Here is a 27444-nt window from a genome sequence, read left to right on the forward strand (position 1 = left end):
CATTTTGTGTCTGTGGAGAAAGAAGATTCTGTGGCGGCTGGAAGTGGACGGAAATCACCCGTGAGACGGCGGCGTTTCACACCCGAGGTTCCCCCCGTGTCGTCCCCCAACCCCCCTCCGCGGTCAGCATGTGGTGAAGCCGGAGCCGCGAGACCCGGGGAGAGGAAGCGGAGTCGGAAGGGAGGCGGGGTATCGAGAGCGGCTTCAGCTTCAGCTGCGGCGGACCTCGGAGGGGGGCCGCGGCGCAATGTCAGAGCAGACGCCGGCCGAGGCCGGTACTGCGGGGGCCCGGGAGGACGCCTGTCGGGATTATCAGTCATCACTCGAAGACCTGACCTTCAATAGCAAACCGCACATCAATATGCTGACCATTCTAGCCGAGGAGAACCTGCCCTTCGCCAAGGAGATCGTCTCTCTCATCGAGGCCCAAACCGCCAAGGTTTTTATACACCCCGCAGCCTCCTATTCTTCTAATACTCCCTGATTTTAGTGTCAGCCTCATCCCAGGTCTCGCTTCTATCCAAAGGGGGACGGTGTTCCTCCTCTCCAACCCTCCAACTCAGGCTCGGTCTCTGGCCCAGGCTTCGAGCGTGGGCCTCTCTTGGGGGGAGGGAGTGGGGAGGATAAAGGGTGGAGTCCCACTTCCGCTTACCAGCTCCCTATTTAGGCCACCGCATCGTGTATCCCGACGCACACGCTTTGAATAGAGCCCTTCGGGGAGGGGGAGAATTAAAGGCAGTTCGTGGTGTGGGGATGTAAGAGTTAAAACCATTTGAACCCCCTGGGATGGTGGGGAGTGGTTCTCCCCCCGTCCCGAACTCTTTTGGGTAACTGTGCTCTGTGGGTTGGAAGGAGGTGAAGGGGGACCTGGGAGCGAGCTGTTGGGGGGTGGGAATAGGGCCTTGGCCCCGAGTGGAGCAGCCGCCTGTTAGGAGCCCAACATGGCGCCTGAAAAGCACATGATGCGAAAGGGAAGAGAGGAGAATCCATTCCCTGCCAGCCAGGCAGCTGCTCACACCCGTCAGCCCCATTTTGGGGTGGGGGCGGCTAGATATAATTTGTATTCTCCTATCGGAGGGTCTCATTTGCCCCCAGATACGGGAAATTGGGGTTGAGGGTGGGGTTGGAGGGGGTGGGGAGGAGATCTTATCCAACCTGTAGGTGGAGAACTGGCCCACTGGGTAACAAGTACTTGTAGTTTTCTTTTGAAAAGTTCAGTTCCTCCTCCTCTTCCTTTTCTCTTTTTTTCCTCCCTTCCTTCCCTGAAAGTGAAGACGTGCTTTGCTTCACCCCTTGACAGCAGTGGTCCTCTGCCACCCTATATTTCCCTGTAGTCCTCCTCTTCTGTGGATTCATGTGGGAGCGATTTGTCATTTAAGTAAAGTTACTGTTAAACTTAGTTATCGTAATGAGTTTTAATAGCTTCCCAGTACTACATTTTAAGTTATTTTTGAAGCTTGTACTTACGGTTTAGTTTTTTTCTAGTTGTTAGTGATTGAAATGATCAGGATGAGCCTCCTTTTAGCAGAGTGAACCCCTTTTAAAAGGCCACTTTAACAACAACCACCAATATATTGTTTAGAGGCGCTTTCTGTCTAGTGTAAAACTGAGTGGTCTGACTTTAATAAATGGTTTTGAAATGTGTGACTGGTATTATAAAATTTGTGAATAAAACATATAAAATATGTATTTGTCTTTTTTATTTACCTTTGTAAGGTGTAGAATTTGTTTCCAAGACTTATTTTTATCTACGTGGTTGTGTGTTTTAAACAAAAGTCTTTAAGTGACTTGGGTTCATTCTTCTTTAGGTTCCATCCACTCTTTTGGGTAAATCTGTTCACAAGATACACGGTTTCAGGTGGTCCTTTCATACCTTAAAGAGGACAAAAAGTAAGGTTTTTTTTTTCTCTTTAGGGCCCAACAAGTTTGTCATGCTCAGTCTGACAGCTAAAATACAAGTCCTTATTCACCTTTTCCTGTGAATGTCTGTGTGAAACAGCTATTGTTCTTTTTTTAAAGTATGAGATTTTAAAAGGAAGCATTCCTCATACTCAACATCCTTTTTATTGATACAACAAACATGTTGGACATGAAAACTTAGTTTTGCCTTGTCGAAGGCTTAACATTAAATGCCTTTTAAAAAAAAACAAAAATGCACTTGCGTTTTTTTAAAAATAACATTGATTTTAAAAAATTCTACCTAGTATTTTTGGGGTTACTAATATTCCACAGAGCCTAATACTTAGCAGCTCAGGTTGTCACTCAAAGAACCATTTTCTTGCTGGTTTTTAATGGATCCAGAAGACTTTCAGAAGTGAAAACTAAATGCTGAATATAGTGACCACATTAAAATTTGTATTTGTGTGTGGCTACACAGAGTGGTGAAAATAGATGGACTATTTGCTGATGAAAGACAGCTGAAATTTTTTTGGCACACGTTTCCTGGTTATTTTTGTAAAGCCAGATTGAGGAAAAGATGTAACAGTCACTTTGGGGAAATAATTTAATGGGGTTGGGGTTGAGGGTGAGGGGAGGGATTTTCTGTCATTTGGTAGCAAACTGGCTTGGTTTTGTGTTTCTCGAGGTGAATGTTTGTGTCCTTATCCTCTAGCGTTTCAGCATTACTAAACTTAAGGATTCACACTTACTTGACTCCTTCCATGAGGCAGTAGTAGCAAAAAAATATTACATATAAGAATTCACTTGTACAATAAAAAGTTAGCCTACTGAACAGATTTTGGTTTTAAAGAGAGCCTGTTTATCTTCATAAGTACAACAATGACTAAAATGGTATAAAACATGACATGGTAAGATAAAGACACAGCAATAAAGCAGTTGACGTGTTGGTACTTAATAGTTTACCCACATGCAATAGCCTTGTGAAACCCTTTTATTAGTACTGTAAAAGAAAACTTTCATACAAAGTTATTCAAAGGTTTCCTTAGTCAACTTTGGTTGTTATCAGAAGCAAGAGCACTTCCACACACTTGTATGGGCAATTGGTTTTGTGAAATAATGGTGGCATTGTGTACTGCAGAACTGTGAGCTTACCCTGGCTACAGGTAGCTGTGGGTAAGTGGTGTTCAGGGTTAAGATTCCTATACACGTGGGAAGGGTAAATGGGGATAATTTTTGTTTTTGTTTTTAAATCGTGGGTACTCCTTTGGAGTGGGAGTTAACACTTAGTTTATGTGGTGTGTCTTAATGCTCCTCAACAAGTCTGTGAACCTGCTGATGCTTTCTGGAAACTTGCTGTGCCTTCTAAAAGCCAGTGATGGGTAGGCTTTACAGTTGAGCTGGGGCAACATTGCTTTGGAAAGGGCCGCCTGTATCGGCATCATCACACTGGCCCTGCACAAATTTAGAACAACTGGTTTGTGCGTGTCAGAGGAAAAATATTTCGACGGAGAGTCTGTGCTGTGAAGAAAATCTTGAGGACAAATCCTGGTTTCCAGAGTCAAGTTCAACCTGATTTACATGACTCAGCGGCTGCTCCATCCAGTTTTCCTTGTATCAGTAACAACTTGCACTTTCCTGCATGTTCATGTGCAAGTTTAAAAGTGTTTTTTTGCCATTAACTTCATATGTGAAGTGTACTTAATTTCTTTTGTTCATTGGATTATAGAGAAGTAATCCTAATGATTTTACAGGTAACAAAAGGTTCATAGACTTTAACATATAAAATATGCCTATGGAAATTAGGGTTTCTGCCAGAAGTCTGAAAACTTTTTGTTTCATTGAGTCTAGGTGCATCATCATAAGTTAATGTGGGTCACAAAGCTTACACTTGGATTACAGAAAATATCCTCCCCCTTTTTTTGTCACTTAAAAAACACAGTTTTTTTTTTTAACTATACGAACCTGAAATTCTATTGAGTGTTAAATGAGAGTACTAGAGACTTTTTTCTTTCCAGTAATTCTGAGCTTATTTTGTATGCTCAACTAAAGATCATTGTAAGAGGTGAGACCGTGAACACTTAAATTTCATAAAGGTTAATATTGATTCAAAAGTAATATCAACAAAATATTGAGGTCTGTATTGTACGTTAAACGCTCACTTTTAAAAGTAGTTCTTTGTTGGCAATTCATTGTACTAAACTTTTCAGTTTCTTTTTATTACTTCAGGCTCCCTCCTCAGAGAAGCTTCCTGTTATGTACCTTATGGATTCTATCGTGAAAAATGTTGGAAGAGAGTATCTCACTGCCTTTACTAAAAATCTAGTTGCAACATTTATTTGTGTGTTTGAAAAGGTATATATACATTTAGAAACATTTGAATTTTTAAAACATGTTCCTGATTAAATAAATACTTGCCTTTGTGTTGGGTTTTCTTGGGTGGTGAAATGTTTTATTCTTTTGAGCATTTAACATGCTAAAGTTAGTGTTTCGTATTTAAAGTGGGTTCTAGGTGTTTTACATTATCCATTCAAAAATAGATGTGTTTGCTTTTAGAAGTTCATGTTTTTGATTGACTTTGTTCACTTGAAGATCTGTTTCATCACTAGAATACGGGCAAAAAGATCTGAAACTATCAAGAGTACTTCAAATTTCATTGTTTAGGTTTCTGGTTTTAGGATGTTGACTATTTCTGTCTTAAAAAAAAGAAAAAGAAAAAGCATAATTCTAGTGTGTGTCAACCTGTGATGGATGCCTGGAACTTGTGATTTTTTTTTTTTTTTTCCTGGAAATGTTTCCTCTTGTTAACCTTGTTCAAGTATATTTTGTGTGAATGTTCTAGGTATGTGTGAATGGTGGATCAGTGAATTGCTTTAGGTTATTTTGGAAATACTTCTTCCCCACCTCTGGCCCCTCTTAGTGTTTAGAAGAAAGGCTTGTTAGTTTCTATACCTAGAGATTGTAAATTCCTTTCATAACATTGTATCTGGTAGTTTGGTTAATACAGTATTATGTTGAGGAAGACAAAGGATTTGCTGAAGTAATTCTCTTTCCTGTCAGGCTTCATCTTTCATACTGAGAAAAGGGGCATTTATAAGATATTTGGGTTTAAAGATTGTTTCCTAACAAAAAATCGGTGGTTCTTATATTTTAGTAGATGCACCTGTTGTGTCTCGAGAAATCTTAACAGTTGTCAGGCTTGGAGAATTGGGATTATTTTGAAAGAACTCACTATCAGATTTTACTTGTTTGTTAGAACAGAAAATGTGTAGTGGCTACTTGAGTAATTTTTTTCCCTTTAAGTTCTTAGAGAAAAGAAATACTGCTAAGTAAGTATATGCAGAAGAAATTTGGAAAGCTGTATTTCAAACTGTATTATGGAGATTGTTAATAGTGTATTGTAGACTTTTGCTAAATACTGCTTACCTGAGACTCTAGTCTAAGGAGAAGTCAACTGTGCATTATAGAAATTGGGGCACTAAACCAATTTCTTGGTTTCAGTTTCAGTGTGTTCAAATTCATTTGGGTGTTTGGTAGAAAATGTTTACTGACTCTTACTGGGCCTTAACATTGAAGGTGATGAAAATGACCTTGTTTGTAGTAAATATTATCTAAAGACTGGAATATAGTCAAGGCTTTATTATTCTAAAGTTAGAACTCTAGCTCAGTTTTCCCAAGTGCTAGGTTTCTCTGATGGCTAATTTAAAAAGTATTATTGTTGTTACTATGCCCATCACAAGCATGAGCAGATAAGATACAAAACTAAAGCTCATCAGTAGGTAAGATTTTGTGAATTTCAATTATTCAGGTGCCTTCTACACCACAAATAGCTTATTCATAGGTACCAGCCATATTGTATTGCAGGAGATTAGTTAGTTTTGTTTTACTTCGTACTAAATGTAAATAACTTAAAAAATTTAAGTCATCAGATAAACTATTTTCTAGTTGTTTTATATTTTTGTCCAGAGTGAAAGTAACAGTAGGAATACTGTGTCAAGCCCTAATATTTGGGAACATTTTGTACTTCTAAAAATTCAGACTTGTCTAATTGTTTGCTTTCATGAAGGCTAGGTGATAATGACTTTAATTTTTCTAATTTTTTTGACAGAAATTTCTTTATTAACTTTACATCTGCAAACAAATGTACTTTTAATAAATCATTACTGTTGTATATATTTATGAATTAGTAGTATGTGTGTTATATGTGAAGTAGAACAGAGATTTATGTAGCATTATGCTTAATATATAAAACATCCTATAGTAACTTAACAAGCCATAGAATTGTTCTGTTGTTCTAGGTGGATGAAAATACTAGAAAAAGTTTATTTAAGTTACGTTCCACCTGGGATGAAATATTCCCTTTGAAGAAACTTTATGCCCTGGATGTCAGAGTCAATTCGTTAGATCCTGCTTGGCCTATTAAACCTCTGCCCCCCAATGTGAATACATCTAGCATCCATGTGAATCCTAAATTTTTAAATAAATCGGTAAGTTTTAACATGAATGGTATATAACTAATATTTTTAACTGTCAAATTTTGACTTCTCTAAAATTTCCTGCCAGATAAAAGTAACTAGAATACCCTGTGCTGAATCAGTTTAATTAAAAAAAAAAAAAAAATTTCCACCTTCAGGTTCACAGTACATTTAAAGTAAATGTTTTCCTTGTTTAGGTTTTACATATTTATTTTGGTTTTTAAATTCCTGAAAACTTTCTGTGTGCTTTTAAACATGATTGGCCATTTAAGATTATGGATAGGGTTTATTAAGAGAGAAGCTGATAATTTTTAGCTCCCCCCTTAGCTGCTTCCTTTTTAGCTGTGATTTTTTTTTTGTAAACAAATTATTTTTTCTTATAGCCCGAAGAGTCTTCAACACCTGGCACAGTGGTCAGTTCCCCTAGCATCTCCACTCCTCCAATTGTTCCGGATATACAAAAGAATCTTACCCAAGAGCAACTAATAAGGCAGCAGTTACTGGCAAAACAAAAGCAGTTGTTAGAACTTCAGCAGAAAAAGCTGGAGCTTGAGCTAGAGCAAGCTAAGGCACAACTGGTAAGTAGAGGAGATTTGGCATTTTGAGTATTTTTAAACCTGTTTTCTGATGGATATGGAATTATTTTGTATTTGAATTGTATTAACATGTTACTTTTATTAATAGTGTAATTTTTCCACTTTTATTTATTTTGCAAATTATGGTGTATTTATTAGTCTAAATTTGTATATCCTTTTTGTAAAAGTCACTTTTAATATAAACTGCACTATTTTCTTTCAAATACTTTTTATTAGAGTGCTGTCTTATAAGATAGCCCCTTAGTTTTGTTAAAAATTATATCATGCGGGGGCTTCCCTGGTGGCGCAGTGGTTGAGAGTCCGCCTGCTGATGCAGGGGACACGGGTTCATGCCCCGGTCTAGGAAGATCCCACATGCCGCGGAGCGGCTGAGCCTGCACGTCCGGAGCCTGTGCTCCGCAGCAGGAGAGGCCACAACAGTGAGAGGCCCGCGTACCGCAAAAAAAAAAAAAAAATTATGTGGACGTAGTGTCAGTTCCAAGATGGTAGTTGTGTTGTGGCAGATGTTTTTGCCTAGTCTTTAATATTTTATGAGCTTATGTTTCATGAGCAGAAATCCTTAGCAGTTTCCTTAGAAGGCTACAAAAAAAAAGCCATCACAAAATTAAGGAGGCCAGGAAGATTATGTATTTCTGTGTATGAATAACGTTATATTAAGCTATTTTACTTAATTACTTAGCACTTGACCTTATTTGAGAGTAAGGGAGTACAGGAAGGCAGAATTTTGTAAGTGCATTATCAGTGCCACTTTGAGACGAGCTAAATTTTATGACTTAGAATTTACCCGGAAAGACTTGGATGCTTGTGCAGCTGGAGTGCAGTGACTTATTTAGTAGTTTCTTAATATCAGTGTGGCCCAGAATTCTGAATAATTAGGAAGAGGGAGGGTTTTTTTTTTTCCATTCTTCCTAGAAGTTATAAAACCCCAAAGTAGAGGATTAGTAAGAAATAACAGGCCACATAAATATTGTATATGACCTTTTTCCTTTCATTTTAATATCCACTTAAATACTAGAAGTATACAGTATAAATACGGTATTGAATAAATGGATTTATTGAATAAAGCATTATATTCCTTAGTTTTCAGTTTCTTGACAAATAATCTGAATGTTTTACAGTTGTAACATGAACGTTTATCTTGTATTTCAGGCAGTTTCTCTTAGTGTTCAGCAGGAGACATCCAACTTAGGTCCTGGAACTGCACAATCCAAATTACATGTTTCACAAATTCCCCCTATGGCAGTTAAATCTCCCCATCAGGTTCCTGTGCAACCTGAGAAAAGTCGTCCAGGTCCATCCTTACAAATTCAGGATATGAAAGGAACTAACCGGGATCCCCGTCTTAATAGGTTGAGTCAACATTCTTCTCATGGAAAAGATCAGAGTCACAGGAAGGAATTCCTAATGAACACATTGAGCCAGTCTGATATTAAGACAAGTAAAACTGTACCCTCTGAAAAACTAAATTCATCCAAGCAAGAAAAAAGTAAATCAGGTGAAAAAATAACCAAGAAAGAACTTGACCAATTAGATTCTAAATCCAAATCTAAATCTAAATCACCATCACCTTTGAAAAACAAATTATCCCACACAAAAGACTTGAAAAGTCAAGAATCTGAAAGTGCAAGGGTGTCTGATATGAGCAAGAGAGATCCAAGATTAAAAAGACATCTTCAGGATAAGACTGATAGCAAAGATGATGATCTAAAAGAGAAGAGAAAAACTGCAGAAAAAAAGGATAAAGATGAGCACATGAAATCATCTGAACACAGACTGGTGGGAAGTAGAAATAAAATCATAAATGGCATTGTACAAAAACAGGATACCATAACGGAAGAATCGGAAAAACAGGGGACAAAACCAGGGAGATCGAGTACTAGAAAGCGATCAAGATCACGATCACCCAAGTCCCGGTCACCGATTATACATTCTCCCAAGAGAAGAGATAGGCGGTCACCCAAGCGAAGGCAAAGGAGTATGTCTCCAACCTCAACACCCAAAGCTGGGAAGATTCGCCAGTCAGGAGTTAAGCAGTCACATATGGAAGAGTTTACACCACCTTCCAGGGAAGAAAGAAATGCGAAGAGAAGTACTAAACAGGATGTTCGAGATCCAAGGCGAATAAAAAAGACTGAAGAGGAACGACCACAAGAAACTGCAAATCAGCATTCCACCAAGTCAGGCACTGAACCAAAAGAAAATGTAGAAAATTGGCAAAGTTCCAAGTCTACCAAACGATGGAAATCTGGTTGGGAAGAAAATAAAAGGTAGGTTGTTAACATTTTTAACTGAGTAGAATAATGTGTACATTTAAAAATACAGTGTTGATTTAAAAATTGGATAATGTTTATTGGGTGCTATAATTAGTACTTTTTCCCCCTGTTTAATTCTTAAAACCCTGTGGGTTAAGTACCATTATTATTGCTGTTTTACGTATAAGGAAACTGAAGTTTAGAAAGGTTAACTAATCTGCCTAAGGTGGCACATCCAGGACATGCAAGAATCAGAATTCATATCTGATTTTCCTGACTTCAAATCTTGTGCTCTTAATCTTTAAATTAACTTTTATGGTTACATATATTCATTTTAGCCAGATCCTATTAAGGATCTTAAAATATGGTCCTGAGTATTTAAAAATTTTTTATGAAATAACATAATTGCTTTTATGGTTTCAGTTTACAACAGGGTGATGAACATAGCAAAGCTCCTCATCTAAGGCATAGGGAGAGCTGGTCAAGCACTAAAGGAATCTTGTCACCTCGAGCTCCAAAACAGCAGCATCGATTAAGCGTAGATGCCAATCTTCAGATTCCTAAAGAGTTAACTCTTGCAAGCAAAAGAGAATTACTTCAAAAGGTAACTACTGTGTTCCCATGTAGTCATTATTCTTCTTTTGTCTATAAGTTTTTTGTAAGTACTTTTTATATTTAAAATATTGATTTCCTTTTATCACCCCTATGCAGACGAGTGAACGTTTAGCATCTGGTGAAATTACACAGGAAGACTTCCTTGTTGTTGTGCATCAAATTCGACAGCTATTTCAGTATCAAGAAGGTAAACATAGATGCAATGTACGGGATAGTCCTACAGAAGAAAATAAAGGTGGATTAAAAAAGAAACCTCTCTTAACTGATGCTGAATTAACCTACTATGAACATAAAGCAAAACTGAAAAGGACACAGGTTCAGCATTCATTTCCAAGACTTGATCTCTTAGATCCTGATATTTTTGACTACCCTTTGACTGATGCCTTGTTGTCTGGAATAGAATGTGAGCCATCCAAAAGTAAACATGCAAGTAGGAATAGTGGAGCACAGTTTGACAGAAAAGAACAATTTAGTGAAAGAGCAAGACGTCTTTCTCCTATATCTGGGAGTCGTACTTATGCTGAGAATCTTTCACCCCATGAGGGCCGGAGAAGACATGACGAGCAAGTCTCTGCTAAAGGTAGAAAAAGTTAAATCAGATTATGCCTATTGAATCACACAGCAGTGAAGGGAAAATGAACAAGCTAAGTGGGGATGGATTTTTGTGACTGTTCAGACTTCTGTTTTGTCGTTGTTTGTTTTGTTTCGGTTTTTCCCTCAAAGGGAAGGGAAGGGAGCTGATATTTATAAGGCCAACCGTGTATTAGGTACTTTACTAGGTTCTTTATATATGTAATCTGATTTAATCCTCACAATGACCTAATGAAATATATATTATACCCATTTTACAGATAGGAAACAAGACTGGAGAGGTTAAATAAGTTGCTCTCAGAGTCAAATAATTAGTAAATTGACTGACTGGGTATTTTATTTTACCCAGGTGTATCTGACTCTAGAGGGCATTCTCTTACTTGCTGCCTGTTGCTGTCTTTTTCCCTCCCCTCTCATAAAGTGAGATAGTTATGGATGTTTTTGAATAAACATTTACAAGAATATACAAAGAAGATTTTAGGATAATTTGATATAAATTATCAGATTCAGGGAAAGTAAATTTTTTTTTCTTTTTAAAAGGTGTACGAGAAGAGCAGAGATCACCATTCAATGATCGTTTTCCACTTAAGCGACCTAGATATGAAGATTCAGATAAACCATTTGTAGATAGCCCAGCATCAAGATTCGCCGGCCTTGATACAAATCAGCGACTTACGGCTTTAGCTGAAGATAGACCATTATACGATGGACCTAGCAGGCCATCAGTAGCGAGAGATGGCCCAACCAAGATGATTTTTGAAGGACCTAATAAGTTAAGCCCTAGAATTGATGGACCTCCTACGCCAGGTTCTCTTCGGTTTGATGGGTCACCGGGACAAATGGGGGGAGGTGGCCCTTTGAGATTTGAAGGACCACAAGGCCAGTTAGGAGGTGGGTGTCCTTTGAGATTTGAAGGTCCTCCGGGACCAGTAGGGACACCTCTGCGGTTTGAGGGGCCAATTGGTCAAGCAGGAGGAGGTGGTTTTCGGTTTGAAGGTTCCCCCGGTCTGAGGTTTGAGGGATCTGCAGGTGGTTTGCGATTTGAAGGACCAGGGGCCCAGCCTGTGGGTAGTCTCAGGTTTGAGGGACACCGGGGTCAACCTGTGGGTGGTCTGAGGTTTGAGGGACCTCATGGTCAGCCTGTGGGTGGACTTAGATTTGATAATCCCCGAGGTCAGCCAGTAGGTGGACTTAGATTTGAGGGAGGTCATGGTCCATCAGGGGCTGCAATTAGGTTTGATGGACCTCATGGTCAGCCATCAGGTGGGATCAGATTTGAGGGCCCGTTGCTACAGCAGGGAGTTGGGATGAGATTTGAGGGCCCCCATGGTCAGTCAGTAGCTGGTATGAGATTTGAAGGGCAACATAATCAACTTGGTGGGAACGTTAGGTTTGAGGGTCCACACGGTCAGCCAGGGGTTGGGATCAGATTTGAAGGACCTTTAGTCCAACAAGGAGGTGGAATGAGGTTTGAGGGTCCTTCTGTACCAGGAGGCGGCCTGAGAATCGAAGGACCTCTGGGTCAAGGTGGTCCAAGATTTGAAGGTTGTCATGCTTTAAGGTTTGATGGGCAACCAGGTCAGCCATCACTCTTGCCAAGATTTGATGGATTACATGGTCAGCCAGGTCCTAGATTTGAAAGAACTGGTCAGCCAGGCCCGCAGAGATTTGATGGACCACCTGGACAGCAGGTTCAACCAAGATTTGATGGTGTACCTCAAAGATTTGATGGTCCACAACACCAGCAAGCATCAAGGTTTGATATTCCTCTTGGTCTTCAAGGCACACGATTTGACAATCATCCTTCACAAAGGCTTGAATCGGTATCTTTCAATCAGAGTGGCCCATATAATGATCCACCTGGCAATGCTTTTAATGCCCCATCCCAAGGACTGCAGTTCCAAAGACATGAACAAATATTTGATTCACCTCAAGGACCAAATTTTAATGGACCACATGGCCCTGGAAACCAGAGTTTCTCGAATCCCCTTAACAGAGCTTCTGGACACTATTTTGATGAGAAGAATCTTCAGAGCTCTCAGTTTGGAAACTTTGGCAATTTACCTGCTCCAATGACAGTAGGAAATATTCAGGCATCTCAGCAGGTAAGTCTGTTACAGTTATTCTGAAAGTATATTGTATGCAGATATGAACCATTTTTAATGTTTCTAGTGTTTGAGGAAGGTTTTCAGGATATAGTTTATTCTATAGGTTGGAAAGGATTTTTTAAAATTTAATTTTTTTAGTAAGTTTTTTTGGGGGGGGGCAGTTTTTAATGTACTTCAAAACCCCACCTGCTAGGAAAGTGAGATGAGAGTCTTCTGGGGCTGAAATTTGCAGTTTAAATCCAAAATTGATCTTAGTTCTTTCAGGATCTAGAGCATCCTCTCAATCTCAGTCCCCCCCGCCCCCCCACAAATCTTTTCTTTTTTAATAGACTTTTTTAGAGTAGTTTAGGCTCACAGCAAAATTGAGCTATGAGGTATAGGGATTTCCCATATACCCCTTGCCTTCACATATGCATAGCCTCCTCATTATGGTTTTTTGTTTTGTGGGTTTTTTTGTTTTGTTTTTGGTTTCTAAGGTATTAAAGTATAATACAGTTGTGTGTGTTTCATAGACCTCTGCTACATTGTACAACTTTTGAGCCTTGATGAGCTTTATAGTAATCATAGAGCTGATTTTATAGACTGTTCTTTGATATAGAACTTCCTTAGCCTGAGTTAACAAACAAGAAAATCAAATTGCTCATGCTTTTACAGTCTGTAATTCTTTTTCTTCCTCTCTTCCTACTTTTCACCACCTTTCCGTCATTCCAGTCAACTGCAGTTGTTTGATGTTTGATGCTTATTGAAATAGTGTTAAAGCAATATGCTTATAATTTGTGGTTAATTCAGTTGATATTAATGATTACTTTTGCTTGCCTGCTGAAATTCTCCTGGGCTCAATTTACTTTTTTCCGGGTAGTGACACTTTCTTACTAGGACAGATTTATTATGCCAGTAACATTGCATGGAAGAAAGTGTAAAACAAGAAGAAAGGTTTTAAAAGCATGTTAGAAGCATTATTTATAGAAAGCAGCCTTCTGTCCATATCCAGTGGTTTGGGAAAACAATTGGCCTCCTTAGTTAGACTTATACTCTACTGTATGTTTTTAAGAGAAATGGTACTCTTAATTGACAAGATACTCTAGAATGGGACTTGGGTTAGTCTTGTTCCTACATTATAAAGAATTGATGGGGTTTTTATTACGCATACATACCACTGAAGGTTCACACAGGATACTGAACAAGGCTTATAAATGGGCATTTGTTTACATAGGAGCAATATGTAGAAGTCCTACCTCATTCTTGACTACAAATACAATAATTGTATGCCTGTACAGTACTTGGTTCATGACTTTTATTTTTTAACATTCCTTTAAAATCTTTTACAGTCCACTTTGTAACTCAGTTTGATGGCTAACAGAATGATCATAAAGGAGTTCAGATTGCTAATTAAAGCAGGCTTTTGACATCTGTATAAAGGAGTTAGGTCAGTGAGTGAGTTCTGGCCTCAGCTTTGCTGTTTACTGGCCATTATGATTGTGTACAGATCACATCGCTGGATGTCAGATTTCTATTTGTAAGATAGGAGAAAACACTGGCAAGGTAAAGTGATTTGTGTAAGGTCACACAGCTAGTTTTTGGCTACCTTGTGTTTGCATGGTATCTGAAACTTTTCAAAGAACCTTCACATCCATTATCAATTTTTTATAATTCTGTGAAAAATATAAGGGAAGGTCTTATTCCTTTTTATAGAAAGCCTAGTCAGGTTACACTTGTAAATCTTGTAATTTACACTTGTAATTTACACTTGTAAATCTTCATTATGGTAAACAGGCCTCATGATATCTGTGAATATATTAACGTAATTTGAATGTTAAAGTTTTACTTAAAAATATAGAAAAGATGTTCTTAAAACCAAGATTTCTCTTAAAGGTTCTGACTGGTGTTGCTCAGCCAGTAGCATTTGGCCAAGGACAACAATTTTTGCCAGTTCATCCACAAAATCCTGGAGCATTTGTTCAGAATCCTTCAGGTATGTAGAACTTTGTGTTTTTCAAAAGACAATTATTGTTTGAGTAGCTACCTTGTCAGTTTTAGAAAATGACAATTTTGAGAGGGCATATGCAATTTAGAGAAATTTAATCTGACTGGAATGTTGTATTTTCTTTCTGAGTTTGTTTACATTGTTGATGTATATTCACACTAATCCCCTTTACAACTAGAGATGGTTAGCCAGGACTTGTAGACCACAAAAAAGAGGGAAGGAGACCTAGTAGGTGGAAGCTAGAGGGTGGGGTAGGAATGTGACATTTGTGTTTAGGTAAAATGAAGTCAATGGCAAACCTCAGAAATATCAATTACTTGATACTTTGAATTTTTGTTTTGTGTGTGTGTGATGATCCAATAAACATTAAGTGAATACTGCAGACATCACATTATAAGCTGATTCATTCATATGTCTTTATGGGCACTCAAGTAATAATTGTACACAACAACATGTTAAAAGAATTTCCTAGCTAGATGCCCATGATAAGCATCTATGGGGTGAGGCTTAACGATATTGTTATGGATACAATAACAATAGTAGATACGAGGGCTTTAAAAATAAGTTTTAGGGGGTTTCCCTGGTGGTGCAGTGGTTGAGAGTCCGCCTGCTGATGCAGGGGACACGGGTTTGTGCCCTGGTCCGGGAAGATCCCACATGCTGCGGAGCAGCTGGGCCCGTGAGCCATGGCCGCTGAGCCTGTGCGTCCGGAGCCTGTGCTCCGCAACGGGAGAGGCCACAACAGTGAGAGGCCCGCATACCGCAAAAAAAAAAAAAAAAAAAAAAAAGTTTTAAGGACTTCCCTTGTGGTCCAGTGGTTAGGACTGCATACTTTCACTGCTGAAGGGCCCGGGTTCAATCCCTGGTTGGGGAACTAAGATCCCTCAAGCCATGCGGTGCAGGCAAAAAAAAAAAAAGTTTTAGTTTTAATATGTGAAAAATGAGAAGTATATAAATTAAAATTATTGGAAAGTCAATATATTGAGAGCTAACTCAACCAAATTGTAGTGGTACTTGCTTTATTTCTGAATCATTAAAACAGCCATCTTCAGAAACATGCTGTAGCGTGGCTCTATTAAGTTTACAAATTTGGAGAGTTTTCCAAAAGTTCTGAAGTAACTAGGGAAGTCCTAGCCAAGCAAGCTCTAGTTTATGCATTAAGTATTAAACTGTATCATCACAGGAAGCTCACTCAATTAATTTGAAAACGTTTTGTTTTTAATTGCTAGATTGACAATTAGGATTAGTATTCTTATTTTTTGTTTTCACTATAATGAAAAGGGAAGGAAAGTACTGAATATTTGGGGTCTAAAGTCAGAAGACCAGGGTTAGAATCTCCACTCTGCTACTTTACAGGTAGGTGGAGTATAAGCAAATATCCTTTCTGGGATTCAGTTTTTTCCTCTGCAGATAGCATATGATAAAAGTCAGGATTTGCCGGGGAATTTTTTCTTTTCCCAGAGAATCAAATGAGATCGTATGTGCAAAAGTACCATGTAACTTGTGAAGTGCTATATTGGTGTATTTTCCTTTAGAACTCAGTTTTTCTTGTAGAGTAGAGGATTTGTTGTATTGGAGTTGGTAGCTTGAGATAGCGTGCAGCAACTTCAAATTTTGCTCTTTTTTGTATGAGATAATATACAAAACCTGCATGTTTTCTTTTGCTTTTACAACCTTGAGGTGCTTATGTATACAAGGCATAGCAGTGTCACAGAGGAAATCACATCTTATTTCCTGGGTTGGAGGTTATTGAATGAGATGTTAGATATGCTTTCCTTCTTCAAGTTTTACTTAAAGAGATATGAAAAGTATTTAGTGTTCAATATTTGGCTTCTGTAAGGTTTTTTCTCAAAATTTAAAGTAAAAACACTCTTTTCCTAGTAGTAAATATACTCATGTTCATTTATTCACATCCAAACAAATAGTGATCACTTGCTATATTCTAGGCATTGTGCTAGGATGACTTTAATAAGGTTTATCCTTCTAAGGGCTTTATAGTGTAGCAGGATCTATGGACTTTTTTTTTTCTTCCTCTATAAATAGTTGTTCAGACTTCCCTAGTGGTCCAGTGGTTAAGACTCTGTGCTCCCAATGCAGGGGGCCCAGCTTTGATCCCTGGTCAGGGAACTAGATCCTGCATGCTGCATCTAAGAGCTGGCACAGCCAAATAAATAAAAACAGTAAAATAAACATTAAACAGCTGTTCACGAGGTTGATAAGTTAGACACCATCATTGGGTACCTGATTATGAAATTCCAAACCTGTTCTGAGAATCACCTCTTATTCCTGTTTCTAAATGCACAGAAAATCAAATAAAATCTGAAAGTGTCCTAAGCTTTTTTTTGTTTCATGCAGCTCAGAGTATTGTTTTATTTATTTATTTTTAAAATCTTTATTGGAGTATAATTGCTTTGCAATGATGTGTTAGTTTCTGCTGTACAACAAAGTCCATCAGCTATATGTATGTGTATATCCGCATATCCCCTCCCTCTTGAGCCTCCCTCCCACCCTCCCTATCTCACCCCTCTAGGTCTTCACAACTCATCAAGCTGATCTCCTTGTGCTATGCAGCAGCTTCCCACTAGCCAGCCATTTTACATTTGGTAGTGTATATGCGTCACTGCTACTCTCTCACTTCGTCCCAGCTTCCCCTTCCCACCCTGTGTCTTCAAGTCCATTCTCTACTGTGTCTTCATTCCTACCCTGCCACTAGGTTCATCAGTACTGTTCTTTTAGATTCCATCTATGTGCGTTAGCATATGGTATTTATTTTTCTCTTTCTGACTTACTTCACTCTGTATGACGGGCTCTAAGTCCATCCATCTCGTTACAAATAACTCAGTTTTGTTCCTTTTTATGGCTGAGTAATATTCCATTGTATATATATATGTGCCACATCTTCTTTATCCATTCATCTGTCGATGGACATTTAAGTTGCTTCCATGTCCTGGCTATTGTAAATAGTGCTGCAATGAACACTGTGGTACATGTCTCTTTGAATTATGGTTTTCTCAGGGTATGTGCCCAGTAGTGGGATTGCTGGGTCATATGGTAGTTCTATTTTTAGTTTTTTAAGGAACCTCCATACTGTTCTCCATAGTGGCTATGTCAATTTACATTCCCAACAGCAGTGCAGGAAGGTTCCCTTTTCTCCACACCCTCTCCAGCATTTATTGTTTGTAGATTGTTTTGGTGATGGCTATTCTGACTGGTGTGAGGTGATACCTCATTGTGATTTTGATTTGCGCTTCTCTAATGATTAGTGATGTTGAGCATCTTTTCATGTGTTTGTTGGCAATCTGTATATCTTCTTTGGAGAAATGTCTATTTAGGTCTTCCACCCATTTTTGGATTGGGTTGTTTGTTTTTTGATACTGAGCTGTATGAGCTGCTTCTGTATTTTGGAGATTAATCCTTTGTCAGTTGCTTTGTTTGCAAATATTTTCTCCCATTCTGAGGGTTGTCTTTTTGTCTTGTTTATGGTTTCCTTTGCTGTACAAAAGCTTTTAAGTTTCATTAGGTCCCATTTGTTTATTTTTGGTTTTATTTCCATTACTCTAGGAGGCTTTTTAAAAATTTTTTTCTTCTGTGTGTTTTTTTAAATTATATAAGTTATAGGTGTACAATACAGTGATTCACAATTTTTAAAGCTTTTGTTTGGTTTATAGTTACTATAAAATATTGACTATATTCCCTGTGTTATACAGTATATCGTTGAGTTTATTTTATACCTAATAGTTTGTACCTCTTAATCCCTTACCCCTATATTTATATTGTTCCTACCTTCTTCCCTCTTCCCACTGGTAACCACTAGTATGTTCTTGTTCTTTTTGTGTCTACCTCTTTTTTGTAATATTCGCTAGTTGTATTTTTTAGATTCCACGTCTAAGTGATATCGTACAGTATTTGTCTTTCTCTGTCTTATTTCACTTGACTGTTTTTCTTTAAACAAATATTATATATACTGCCAAACACCTCAGTGCTTTACAAATATTAATTCATTTAATCCTCATAACAACCTTAGGTAGGAACAATTATTGTTACCCTTTTACAGGTAAAAAGAACAGATACAGATAAGTATCTTGATCATGTCACACAACTAGAAAGTGGAATTTCTAGTTAGAATCCCAGGAGTCTGGTTCCATAGTTCATGCTCTTTTTTTTTTTTTCATAGTTCATGCTCTTGATCACTAAACTTGACTGCTGGAAGACATGTGATAAGCTAGTTATGATTCTTAGACATATAAATAGCTAATTCTAATGAAAGGTAAATGTTAAACTATTGTGTGAAGTGGCTGTTGTAATTGATCGTTGAGGTTGATTTATTCATTCATGTAGTCAGACATTTCATTTCAACAGACATTAATTAGCCTGGCACTGTGCTAGGCTAATTAGCACAGTGCTTAGCACCTTGTGCTTAGCACAAGGCACTGTGCTAAGTGTAAAGAATATGCAGTGGTTAAGGGCAGAGATTATGTATTGTATTGTGGATGCAAATTGAATTTCTGCCATTAAGAGGAATTTTTAGTGATTCAGAACATTTTTCTAGAGGTATGGTAAATAAGATGCATAGTAGTGACATACAAATATATTAAAATTCTGTTTTTATAGTTGAGTTAAAGAATTGTAATTTTTAAATTAGTGCTTAGCAAAATATGGAATTGGATTGATTCCTCACCAGTGAGCTTAAGGAAAAGATTGTTATCCTTGTTTCATTTATTCAGATTTTTGAAGCTTTAGTAAGCCTGACACCTTTTCAGCAACAGCCTGAACTGCTTTGCAAGGGCAGTAATTGAGCAAGGGTCAGAGGGGCAGGTATATTCTGAGCCACATGGCTCATCTCCCTGCATTAGTTCCCTTGGGTAGTTATGGGAAGGTGGGGGGGCTGGGGGGCTGGGCAGGAGTACTTCCATTTAGGCTCTGGGTATTTTTTTCCCCTAGAAATCTGTGCTAAGAGATGGTAGCCTACTTCATCTATGCAAAACGACCTTTGCCAATATGGTTAGGTGAAGAATAGAGAATTGGAAGGGTGAAAAGTTGGACCTAGAGGTGTGGTGCTGCATTGCATAGAAGGGAGCATGAAGCTCTCTGCCCTCAGTATTCTGCTTTTCTTTGGCATGGATTTAATTGGGCAACAGTGGGTAATACTGGTTTTTTAAGGTAACACGTATGCCCGTATAAAGTATTAGTGGGTTTCAGTATTCGTCTTAGAATATATTTTTAAGAGGTCATGATTTGCTGACATAAATGCAAAGTTCACTTTTGGTAATTACACTGATCTTAACAAGATTTTATTAAGTTTAATGTTGATAGGATATCTTGAAGAAAACTTTAAAAATCCTTAGTATAATTTGCATCTTTAAGTTCTACTTTTATTTTAAGAGTGTTATTTTTTTAAAGGTGTCCTTCCTAAGGGATATCCTGATAATCATCTCAGTCAGGTGGATGTAAATGAATTGTTTTCAAAACTGCTAAAAACAGGAATTCTCAAATTGTCCCAGCCTGATTCAGCTACAACACGTAAGTATGGTTCTGTAATTCATTTACACAAAGCTTTATTAAGTTATAAAGATGTATGATATGATACAATGATGTGTTCTATGCTAAAATTTCTTACAATGTTGAATTCTTAGGTATACTTATATAACTGGTTTATAATAAAATAAAAAAAAATTTTTCTAACAAGGAACTGTTAGCCTTATAGAGGACATTGTTTCAGTTAACTAACATTCCTGCAAACACCATGTGCAGACTTTTTCTAGTTATTCTGTATTATTTTAGCTTATTTATAATTAAATAATTAGAATGTTGATGAATTTCATGAAGATTGACTTTTAAGAGACCAGACCTAATATCACTTATCAAAATAAAGAATTGTATTAGGTTACTTGCCAGTAAAACCTAAGATCAGGAGCACTGAATAGGCAAGATGGGGCTCTCCATATGCTTCTAACATTATAGCGTTCCCCTATAAAGAATACATGGACACTGGTTTTGAGATATTTGTTGTGTTTCTTTTCAATTGAAGAAGTAAATGAAGTTGCTGCTCAGCCCCCTGCTGAGGAGGAAGAAGATCAAAATGAAGATCAAGACGTTCCAGATCTTACCAATTTTACAATTGAAGAATTGAAACAGTATGTAATCTAATTTTCTAAGGTAAAAGGGACGGTGACTTTAATAACAGTGGATATTATCACTAGTGCTATTCGTCTTACCCCTCACTGTTTTTAAAATTTAGGAAGCCTGTTTTCCCTTTTTTAATGTGGTAAAATATACATAACATAAACTTAAGGAAGCCTGTTATCTTCTTTTCAAATATGTTTGCTGCACAAGTATTTAGGCCAAAAGTCTACCCCCAAATTTCTGTTTTTTATTATCTCTGTTTAGTATAGCAAGTTTAGTGAGTTTAAGGATTAGGTATTAGTAATCACTCAGGTTTTCCTTTTTATCTCTATTTTCTCTTAATCATCACTGTTTTTTCTGTATTGATACTCTCATGCCTTTGAAGTTAAGAAAATGAGGTTTTTGTAGTCTAGTATTTAAAAAATAAATTTTTTTTTCATTTTATAGAAAATACAAATGAATAAAATCAAGAAAATAAAATTACCTACAATTTCCACTTTACTGATAACCAGTGTTAACATTTGGTGCATATATTTTCATAAATTTTTATTGCCTATATTATATAAAAAACATTTATAGTTGCTTTATAGATCCATTATATTGTTATGAGTACTTTTAAAAATAATAGAACAGCTAATGGGTTTCATCTTCTTTTTTAAATTGAAGCATAATTTATTTACAATGTGTTAGTTTCAGGTGTACAGCAAAGTGATTGTTTTATATATATATAATATATATCAATATACACTTTTTCACATTCTTTTATTATAAAACACTGAGTGTAGTCTCCTGTACTATACGGGTTTCACCCTTTTAAAGACAATGTTTTTCAAAGTGATACTTTTCACATAGTTAAAACTTTATAATGAAAGTCTTACAGTAAAGGCTTATAATAAAAGATGGCATGCCTTTTTCCTAGTACTACTTTTTACCTGAGGCAACCATTTCTTAACTCTTTTATCTATGGTTCTTGGCATTTACTTTTTTATTTCTTAAAAGATACATAGTTTTCTGGGCTTCCCTGGTGGCACAGTGGTTGAGAGTCCGCCTGCTGATGCAGGGGACATGGGTTCGTGCCCCGGTCCGGGAGGATCCCACATGCCGCAGAGCGGCTAGGCCTGTGAGCCGTGGCCACTGAGCCTGCGCGTCCGGAGCCTGTGCTCCGCAACGGGAGAGGCCACAAAAGATACATAGTTTTCTGATTTATTACATTTCTTGATTTATCCCATTTAGACAATTTATTGACTTCCTGAAAGTGAAGATTTAGGTAGCTCTTTTACTGCCCTCCCAACTCTCCTCCATATAGTTATAAAGCCATTTATCATTAAATTTTTATTCAGTATTAATATTATGATTCTAAATATTTTGTTTTCTGGTATACAAAGTACTATGTACTGTGCTTTGCTTTATTCTACTATTTAAAAAAAATTTCTGGAGTTAATAACTGCCCGGTTTGTTCACTTAGTTATTCTGCATACCTATTTCTTTCCAGATAAGGAGTGCAGAATTTTAAAAAACTGATTATTGCTGACTTCAGTATCCCACTAGTCTTCTACTTTTTCTTTATAGTTACCCATACTATTATTACTTCTTCTGTACCTCTTTCAGTATTCTTTACATCAGGGTGGGACAGTTTAGTTATTTAAAACCGCGAAGATCTGGAGAGGTGAAATCTAATTGTTCTGCCATATCCACCCTGATATTGACATTACTCTAAGAACAGGCCAACTATTGCCTTATTAGTTAGCAGATGATCATTCCATTATTAGCTAGAAGGAAATAAGTAACTGGGCCAGGCCTATTGATAAGAGGGTAGACACCATGTTCCAAAATTAACCAAAGTTAAGGTAAAGAGAGTCACTGACACATTACTAGAGAATATTATTGATCTTTGGATATTAATTCTTTCAGCCAGCTGTTGGCTGAAACATTATTTTGTTACATAATAATGGCTTCACCATTATCAAAATATGGAAAACTGAAGTACTTATAACTGCCTTTTTTTTTTTAAGGCCATTAAGTCAGCCACAGTATCAGAACTAAAGATTATTTCTGTATTTTTCAAAACAGACGTTATGATAGTGTTATAAATCGACTGTATACTGGTATTCAGTGTTACTCTTGTGGAATGAGGTTTACAACATCACAGACAGATGTATATGCAGATCACTTGGACTGGCATTATCGACAAAATAGAACTGAAAAAGATGTAAGCAGAAAAGTCACTCATAGACGTTGGTACTACAGTTTAACAGTAAGTAATTCATGTGCCTCTGAACTATCTTTTAGTCTTTAAATTATATCATTCAAAAGTATATTAGTTTAGGTAACTGCTGAGCACTAACTAGTGAATTTTTTGAATAAAATTTGACCCTTAGAATATAAAAGGTTTTTTTAATTAAAAAAAATGTGAAGAGTATGTATTTGTTTTTTGTTGAAATTAAGAGTAGAACACAGGTTTCTTCTAGTTCTAAAATTCCAAGGTTCTATGACTGATTTTTTTTGGTAAAAAATTGTGCATGAAATTTATCTTATTTACATTAGTAGTTGTAATTCTAGAGTTAAAGGAATGTTAATGTTAAGATCTTAATTGTTCATTAGTTGCTTTATGTTGTCTATTAGTTATGGGGCTCAAAAAGATGGTATAATTCTAAATAATCAATATCAAAGCATATTGTAGAAGAAAGTACTCTTACATTTAAATGGCATTGTATTGAAGGTGTTCAGTAAGAGTCTAGAAACAAATGAATATACTCTTTTTAAATTAACTCTTTTTAAGGACTGGATAGAATTTGAGGAAATAGCTGATCTGGAAGAACGTGCAAAGAGCCAGTTTTTTGAAAAGGTGCACGAAGAAGTCGTGCTCAAAACTCAGGAGGCTGCTAAAGAAAAGGAGTTCCAAAGTGTACCTGCTGGACCAGCAGGATCAGTTGAGGTAAAAGAACAATGTTCAATTTTCTACCTCTGGTCATGCCTTTCACTTCCTTTAAGTAAATAATCATAAATATAACTTTATTTACATCCCCTTTTTAATGATTTTGAGACTTCTTGTAAGCTTTACTCTTCAATGTTATTCTTGTTATCTGGCTTCGGGTTTCATAACCACTGTAGTTACTACATATTTATCTGTGACCAAGAGCTGTGAAATGTTAATTATTTTTGCATGGAAGAATGCGAAATCCTTAGATCTTACTTTGTATTATATATTTGAACATTGTTTAAATTTTCAGAAAACTCTTAAATTCCTTTCTCCACTTAACAAAATGTTTCTGTATTTTTACTTAATGGCATTGTGTTCTATTATGTAAACTTCATTTTTATATGGTTCTATTTTAGAGTTGTGAAATTTGTCAAGAACAATTTGAACAGTACTGGGATGAAGAAGAGGAGGAGTGGCATTTAAAAAATGCTATTAGAGTAGATGGAAAGGTAATTTTCAGCTCTTTATGAAGTACTTTAAAAGGAAGTATTAAGATTTTTTAAAAAAAAATGTTTATAGGGGTAGCTCACTACTTTGAAAGAAAAGTGTTAATTGCATTTTTTTTTTTGGTTTTTAATAGAAGTGGTATTTCTAAGGTATTGGACTTTAGAGAGTCAGAGTGTGTGAGTTGGAAGGCATTTTAGCAATCATCTGGTCCTGTACTCATTTTATAAAAAAGGTTGCATAACTAGTTAATGATAAATCCAGGACTAGATCTTCTGAGTCTAGTTAGTCTTCTTTCTGCCTAACCACACTATTTTGATTCTGAATTTATATTTCATCATCAAAATTGTTTCTGTCTTAACATACCGTGTTAGCTACTTAAATATATAAAGGAAGTTTTAAGGGAAATCAGGATGAAAATTTTGTTTTTATCCGTTTTTGTGACCAAATGATTTTTTGTTGCCTTTCCAAAGATAGTTTATCTCTGGTTTAAATTTTAAAAGAAAATCATACCAGAATAGTCCATTAGAAATGAATATGCATGTGAATACTTACTTACTTTTTTGTTTTTGCTTCAGATTTATCATCCATCATGTTATGAAGATTATCAAAATGTAAGTTCTTTTTGGTTAGTGTTTGTTCTCCTTTACATTGATAAATTTTATTTTCAGTTATTTTTTGCATCTGGGCAACATTTTTATTTTAATCTTGATGTGTTGAGCTGTCTTAGTTTTGATGTAGCATTTAGGTTGTTCACAAAATATTGGTGCTAGGTTGATAGGGTCTGATTTAAATTTTGAAATTTTTGTATCATTCCTCGCATTCTCTTCATTTGAATCTTGATGATGTCTTCTACTAGAGTACTAGGCCTAGAGAATGAGAAGGTTCATGATGGGAATAATTTTCTATAAGTTACGGGTAGCATTTACTGCTTACTCCACTCGGCCATGTAATATAGGAATAATTTTTAAATTATCATACATGAAATACAAAAAAAAATCAGTCTCTTGACCTTGGAAATTCAAATTTTCATATTTGTAGAGTGACCATTTTTTTTTTAAACCAAACAGTGGAACATCTTAACTGTCAAATAATATTTGTTTCACAAGTTCAAGGGGCAGTTAGGAAGATATACTTAGGTCATCAAAAGATTAGAGTTTGTAGGGTGTTTTGATGGTTTTGAGGGATTTTTTAAAAATCCTTGGGGTAGGGCTTCCCTGGTGGCACAGTGATTGAGAGTCCGCCTGCCGATGCAGGGGATATGGGTTCGTGCCCCGGTCCTGGAAGATCCCACATGCCGTAGAGTGGCTGGGCCCGTGAGCCATGCCTGCTGAGCCTACGCATCCGGAGCCTGTGCTCCGCAACGGGAGAGGCCACAACAGTGAGAGGCCCGCATACTGGAAAAAAGAAAAAAAAAATCCTTAGGGTATTTGAAATTAGGAGCAACAAATCCCAGGATATATGTAGGGGGTTATATTGGGATTAAAATATAGAAACGGGTCTAATCATTGAATCAGCTTCTTTTGTCGTTATATTACTGCTTTTCTTACCATAGCTCATTGCTGAGCACATATCAGATGCTCAATATACATTTTATTTATTTATTTATATTTATTTTATTTAGTTGGTTGTGCTAGGTCTTAGTTGCAGCAGGCGGTCTCCTTCGTTGCATGTGTGCTCCTTCATTGAACCAGCAGGCTCCTTAGTTGCGGCTCGCTGGCTCCTTAGTTGTGGCATGTGGACTCTTAGTTGCGGCATGTGTGTGGGATCTAGTTCCCTGACCAGGGATCAAACCCGGGCCCCCTGAATTGGGAGTGCAGAGTCTTAACCACTGCGCCACCAGGGAAGTCCCTCAATATACATTTTATTAATTGGCTGCCTTTATGGCATGTTTTGTGGGAAAGCAGGGTTTTCAATTGTGTTTGGTATATATTTCTTTGCCCATACAAGGGTCTTATAAAACTGTCACTTAATGTGATATTTGTGAACTTTAATCAGTACTTAAAGGGTTTTTCATTTTGTAGACATCTTCATTTGATTGTACACCATCTCCCAGCAAGACACCAGTTGAAAATCCCTTGAACATTATGTTGAACATTGTTAAAAACGAATTGCAGGAACCCTGTGAAAGTCCCAAAGTTAAGGAAGAACGGATTGATACTCCACCAGCTTGTACAGAGGAAAGCATAGCGACAGCCACTGAAATTAAAACAGAAAATGACACAGTCGAGTCAGTTTAAGTAAAATGAGAAAGGTATGTTTTTCTTTTTTTTTAAGAAAAAAAAAAAGCTGCTGTTGAAATCTAGAAGGTGAAGAATTTTTTATGTATATACAGACATATCTATATAAATTGTCTAGCTGAGGCAGGGCCTTCAGCTATCATTTGGTTAATAAATACATTTTAGTATTTGCATTTCCTACTGCCTGCACAGTTTCAGGTGCTTGTTGTGTGAAAGTTCTGTAGATGTGTGCAAATTTAACAAAATGAAATTGTATGTGTAAAAATGTACGATTTTCACTTGTGAAACTGTAAATTATAAATAAAAAAATATTTTTGCTATCTATGGAGTGTAATATTTATGCACACCATCAAATAAAGACAGTGTTTCTGTACTTTTTATTGGGTGAAAATGGAATTAAACAGCAATTTCAACATAAGATTTTTTTCCAGCAGCTTCCCATGATTAAAGAAGCAAAGTCTGAGTTAGTTTTATCCTTCAAAAGGGGGTTGTGAGAGCACTGCAGGACTTTTCTCAAATTGAAAAGCCAGATTTGAAAAAATTTTTTAAATGGAATAGGACATAATTGCATATATATATATCTCCAGCTATAGAGAACCATCCAGATATCCATTTTTGCAAAGCATCTAATGAAGCAACTTTTATTCTTGAACTTGGACACTGATGCCATCAAATGATTAACAAATATATTTAAGTACTAAAGGTGATTTTTTTTTTTAAAGGACATTTTTCACATTTGTCAAATAACTTAATGCAGATGAACATATTTCTATTTTAAGTTACAGGGGGATCTGTAAGAATGTTAATTTGAAACATGGTTAACCTTTTTTCCTTTGTTGGTTTTGACTGAATTAGATGGATGCCATGAGATGTTAATATTCATACATGTAATAAATAGAATGATGAAGAAACTCCAGTTTGTATCTCTTTTATTTCTTAAGTGCCTTTAGAAAGTGACTTCTTTTTCCTATATTTTTCATCACTCTGTTCTTGAAAACATGAATGAGGCACCTGCTATGAGCCAGGCACTCTGAGATGCAAGATTAATCTTTTCTGCCATCTGTTGGAGGAGATAGGCATATAAAACAATGAAATGTGTTGAGCACTTACTATATGGTAGGCATTGGCAAACTCTTTACA

At 36.8% G+C, this 27444-nt stretch overlaps 1 protein-coding gene across 2 annotated transcripts; it reads left to right on the top strand.

Moving 5' to 3' along the window:
* Positions 1 to 27215, top strand: PCF11 (PCF11 cleavage and polyadenylation factor subunit). Of its 2 annotated transcripts, none has more exons than XM_060160141.1 (16): positions 1 to 439; positions 4126 to 4251; positions 6195 to 6383; positions 6755 to 6949; positions 8117 to 9234; positions 9643 to 9823; positions 9931 to 10414; positions 10966 to 12530; positions 14406 to 14505; positions 19918 to 20037; positions 20546 to 20651; positions 22711 to 22894; positions 23420 to 23575; positions 23977 to 24069; positions 24643 to 24678; positions 26089 to 27215. In XM_060160141.1, exons 1-16 carry the CDS (start codon positions 248 to 250, stop codon positions 26302 to 26304), a joined length of 5061 nt encoding a protein of 1686 aa, XP_060016124.1. In that variant the 5' UTR covers positions 1 to 247; the 3' UTR covers positions 26305 to 27215. The 2 variants fall into 2 exon arrangements, with proteins under 2 accessions (XP_060016124.1, XP_060016125.1); XM_060160142.1 differs by having other exon boundaries at positions 9931 to 10021.
* The last annotated feature ends 229 nt before the right edge of the window (positions 27216 to 27444 follow it).

Source organism: Lagenorhynchus albirostris, chromosome 9 (assembly GCF_949774975.1).
Source record: "Lagenorhynchus albirostris chromosome 9, mLagAlb1.1, whole genome shotgun sequence".
Lineage (NCBI taxonomy): Eukaryota > Metazoa > Chordata > Mammalia > Artiodactyla > Delphinidae > Lagenorhynchus > Lagenorhynchus albirostris.

Excerpts from the sequence above, each read along its gene's own strand:
- PCF11 (XM_060160141.1), top strand. The coding sequence starts at position 248 with ATGTCAGAGCAGACGCCGGCCGAGGCCGGTACTGCGGGGGCCCGGGAG. Across the intron at positions 440-4,125 it reads TCGAGGCCCAAACCGCCAAG|GCTCCCTCCTCAGAGAAGCT; the intron begins GTTTTTATACAC and ends TTATTACTTCAG. Across the intron at positions 10,415-10,965 it reads CGAGCAAGTCTCTGCTAAAG|GTGTACGAGAAGAGCAGAGA; the intron begins GTAGAAAAAGTT and ends TCTTTTTAAAAG.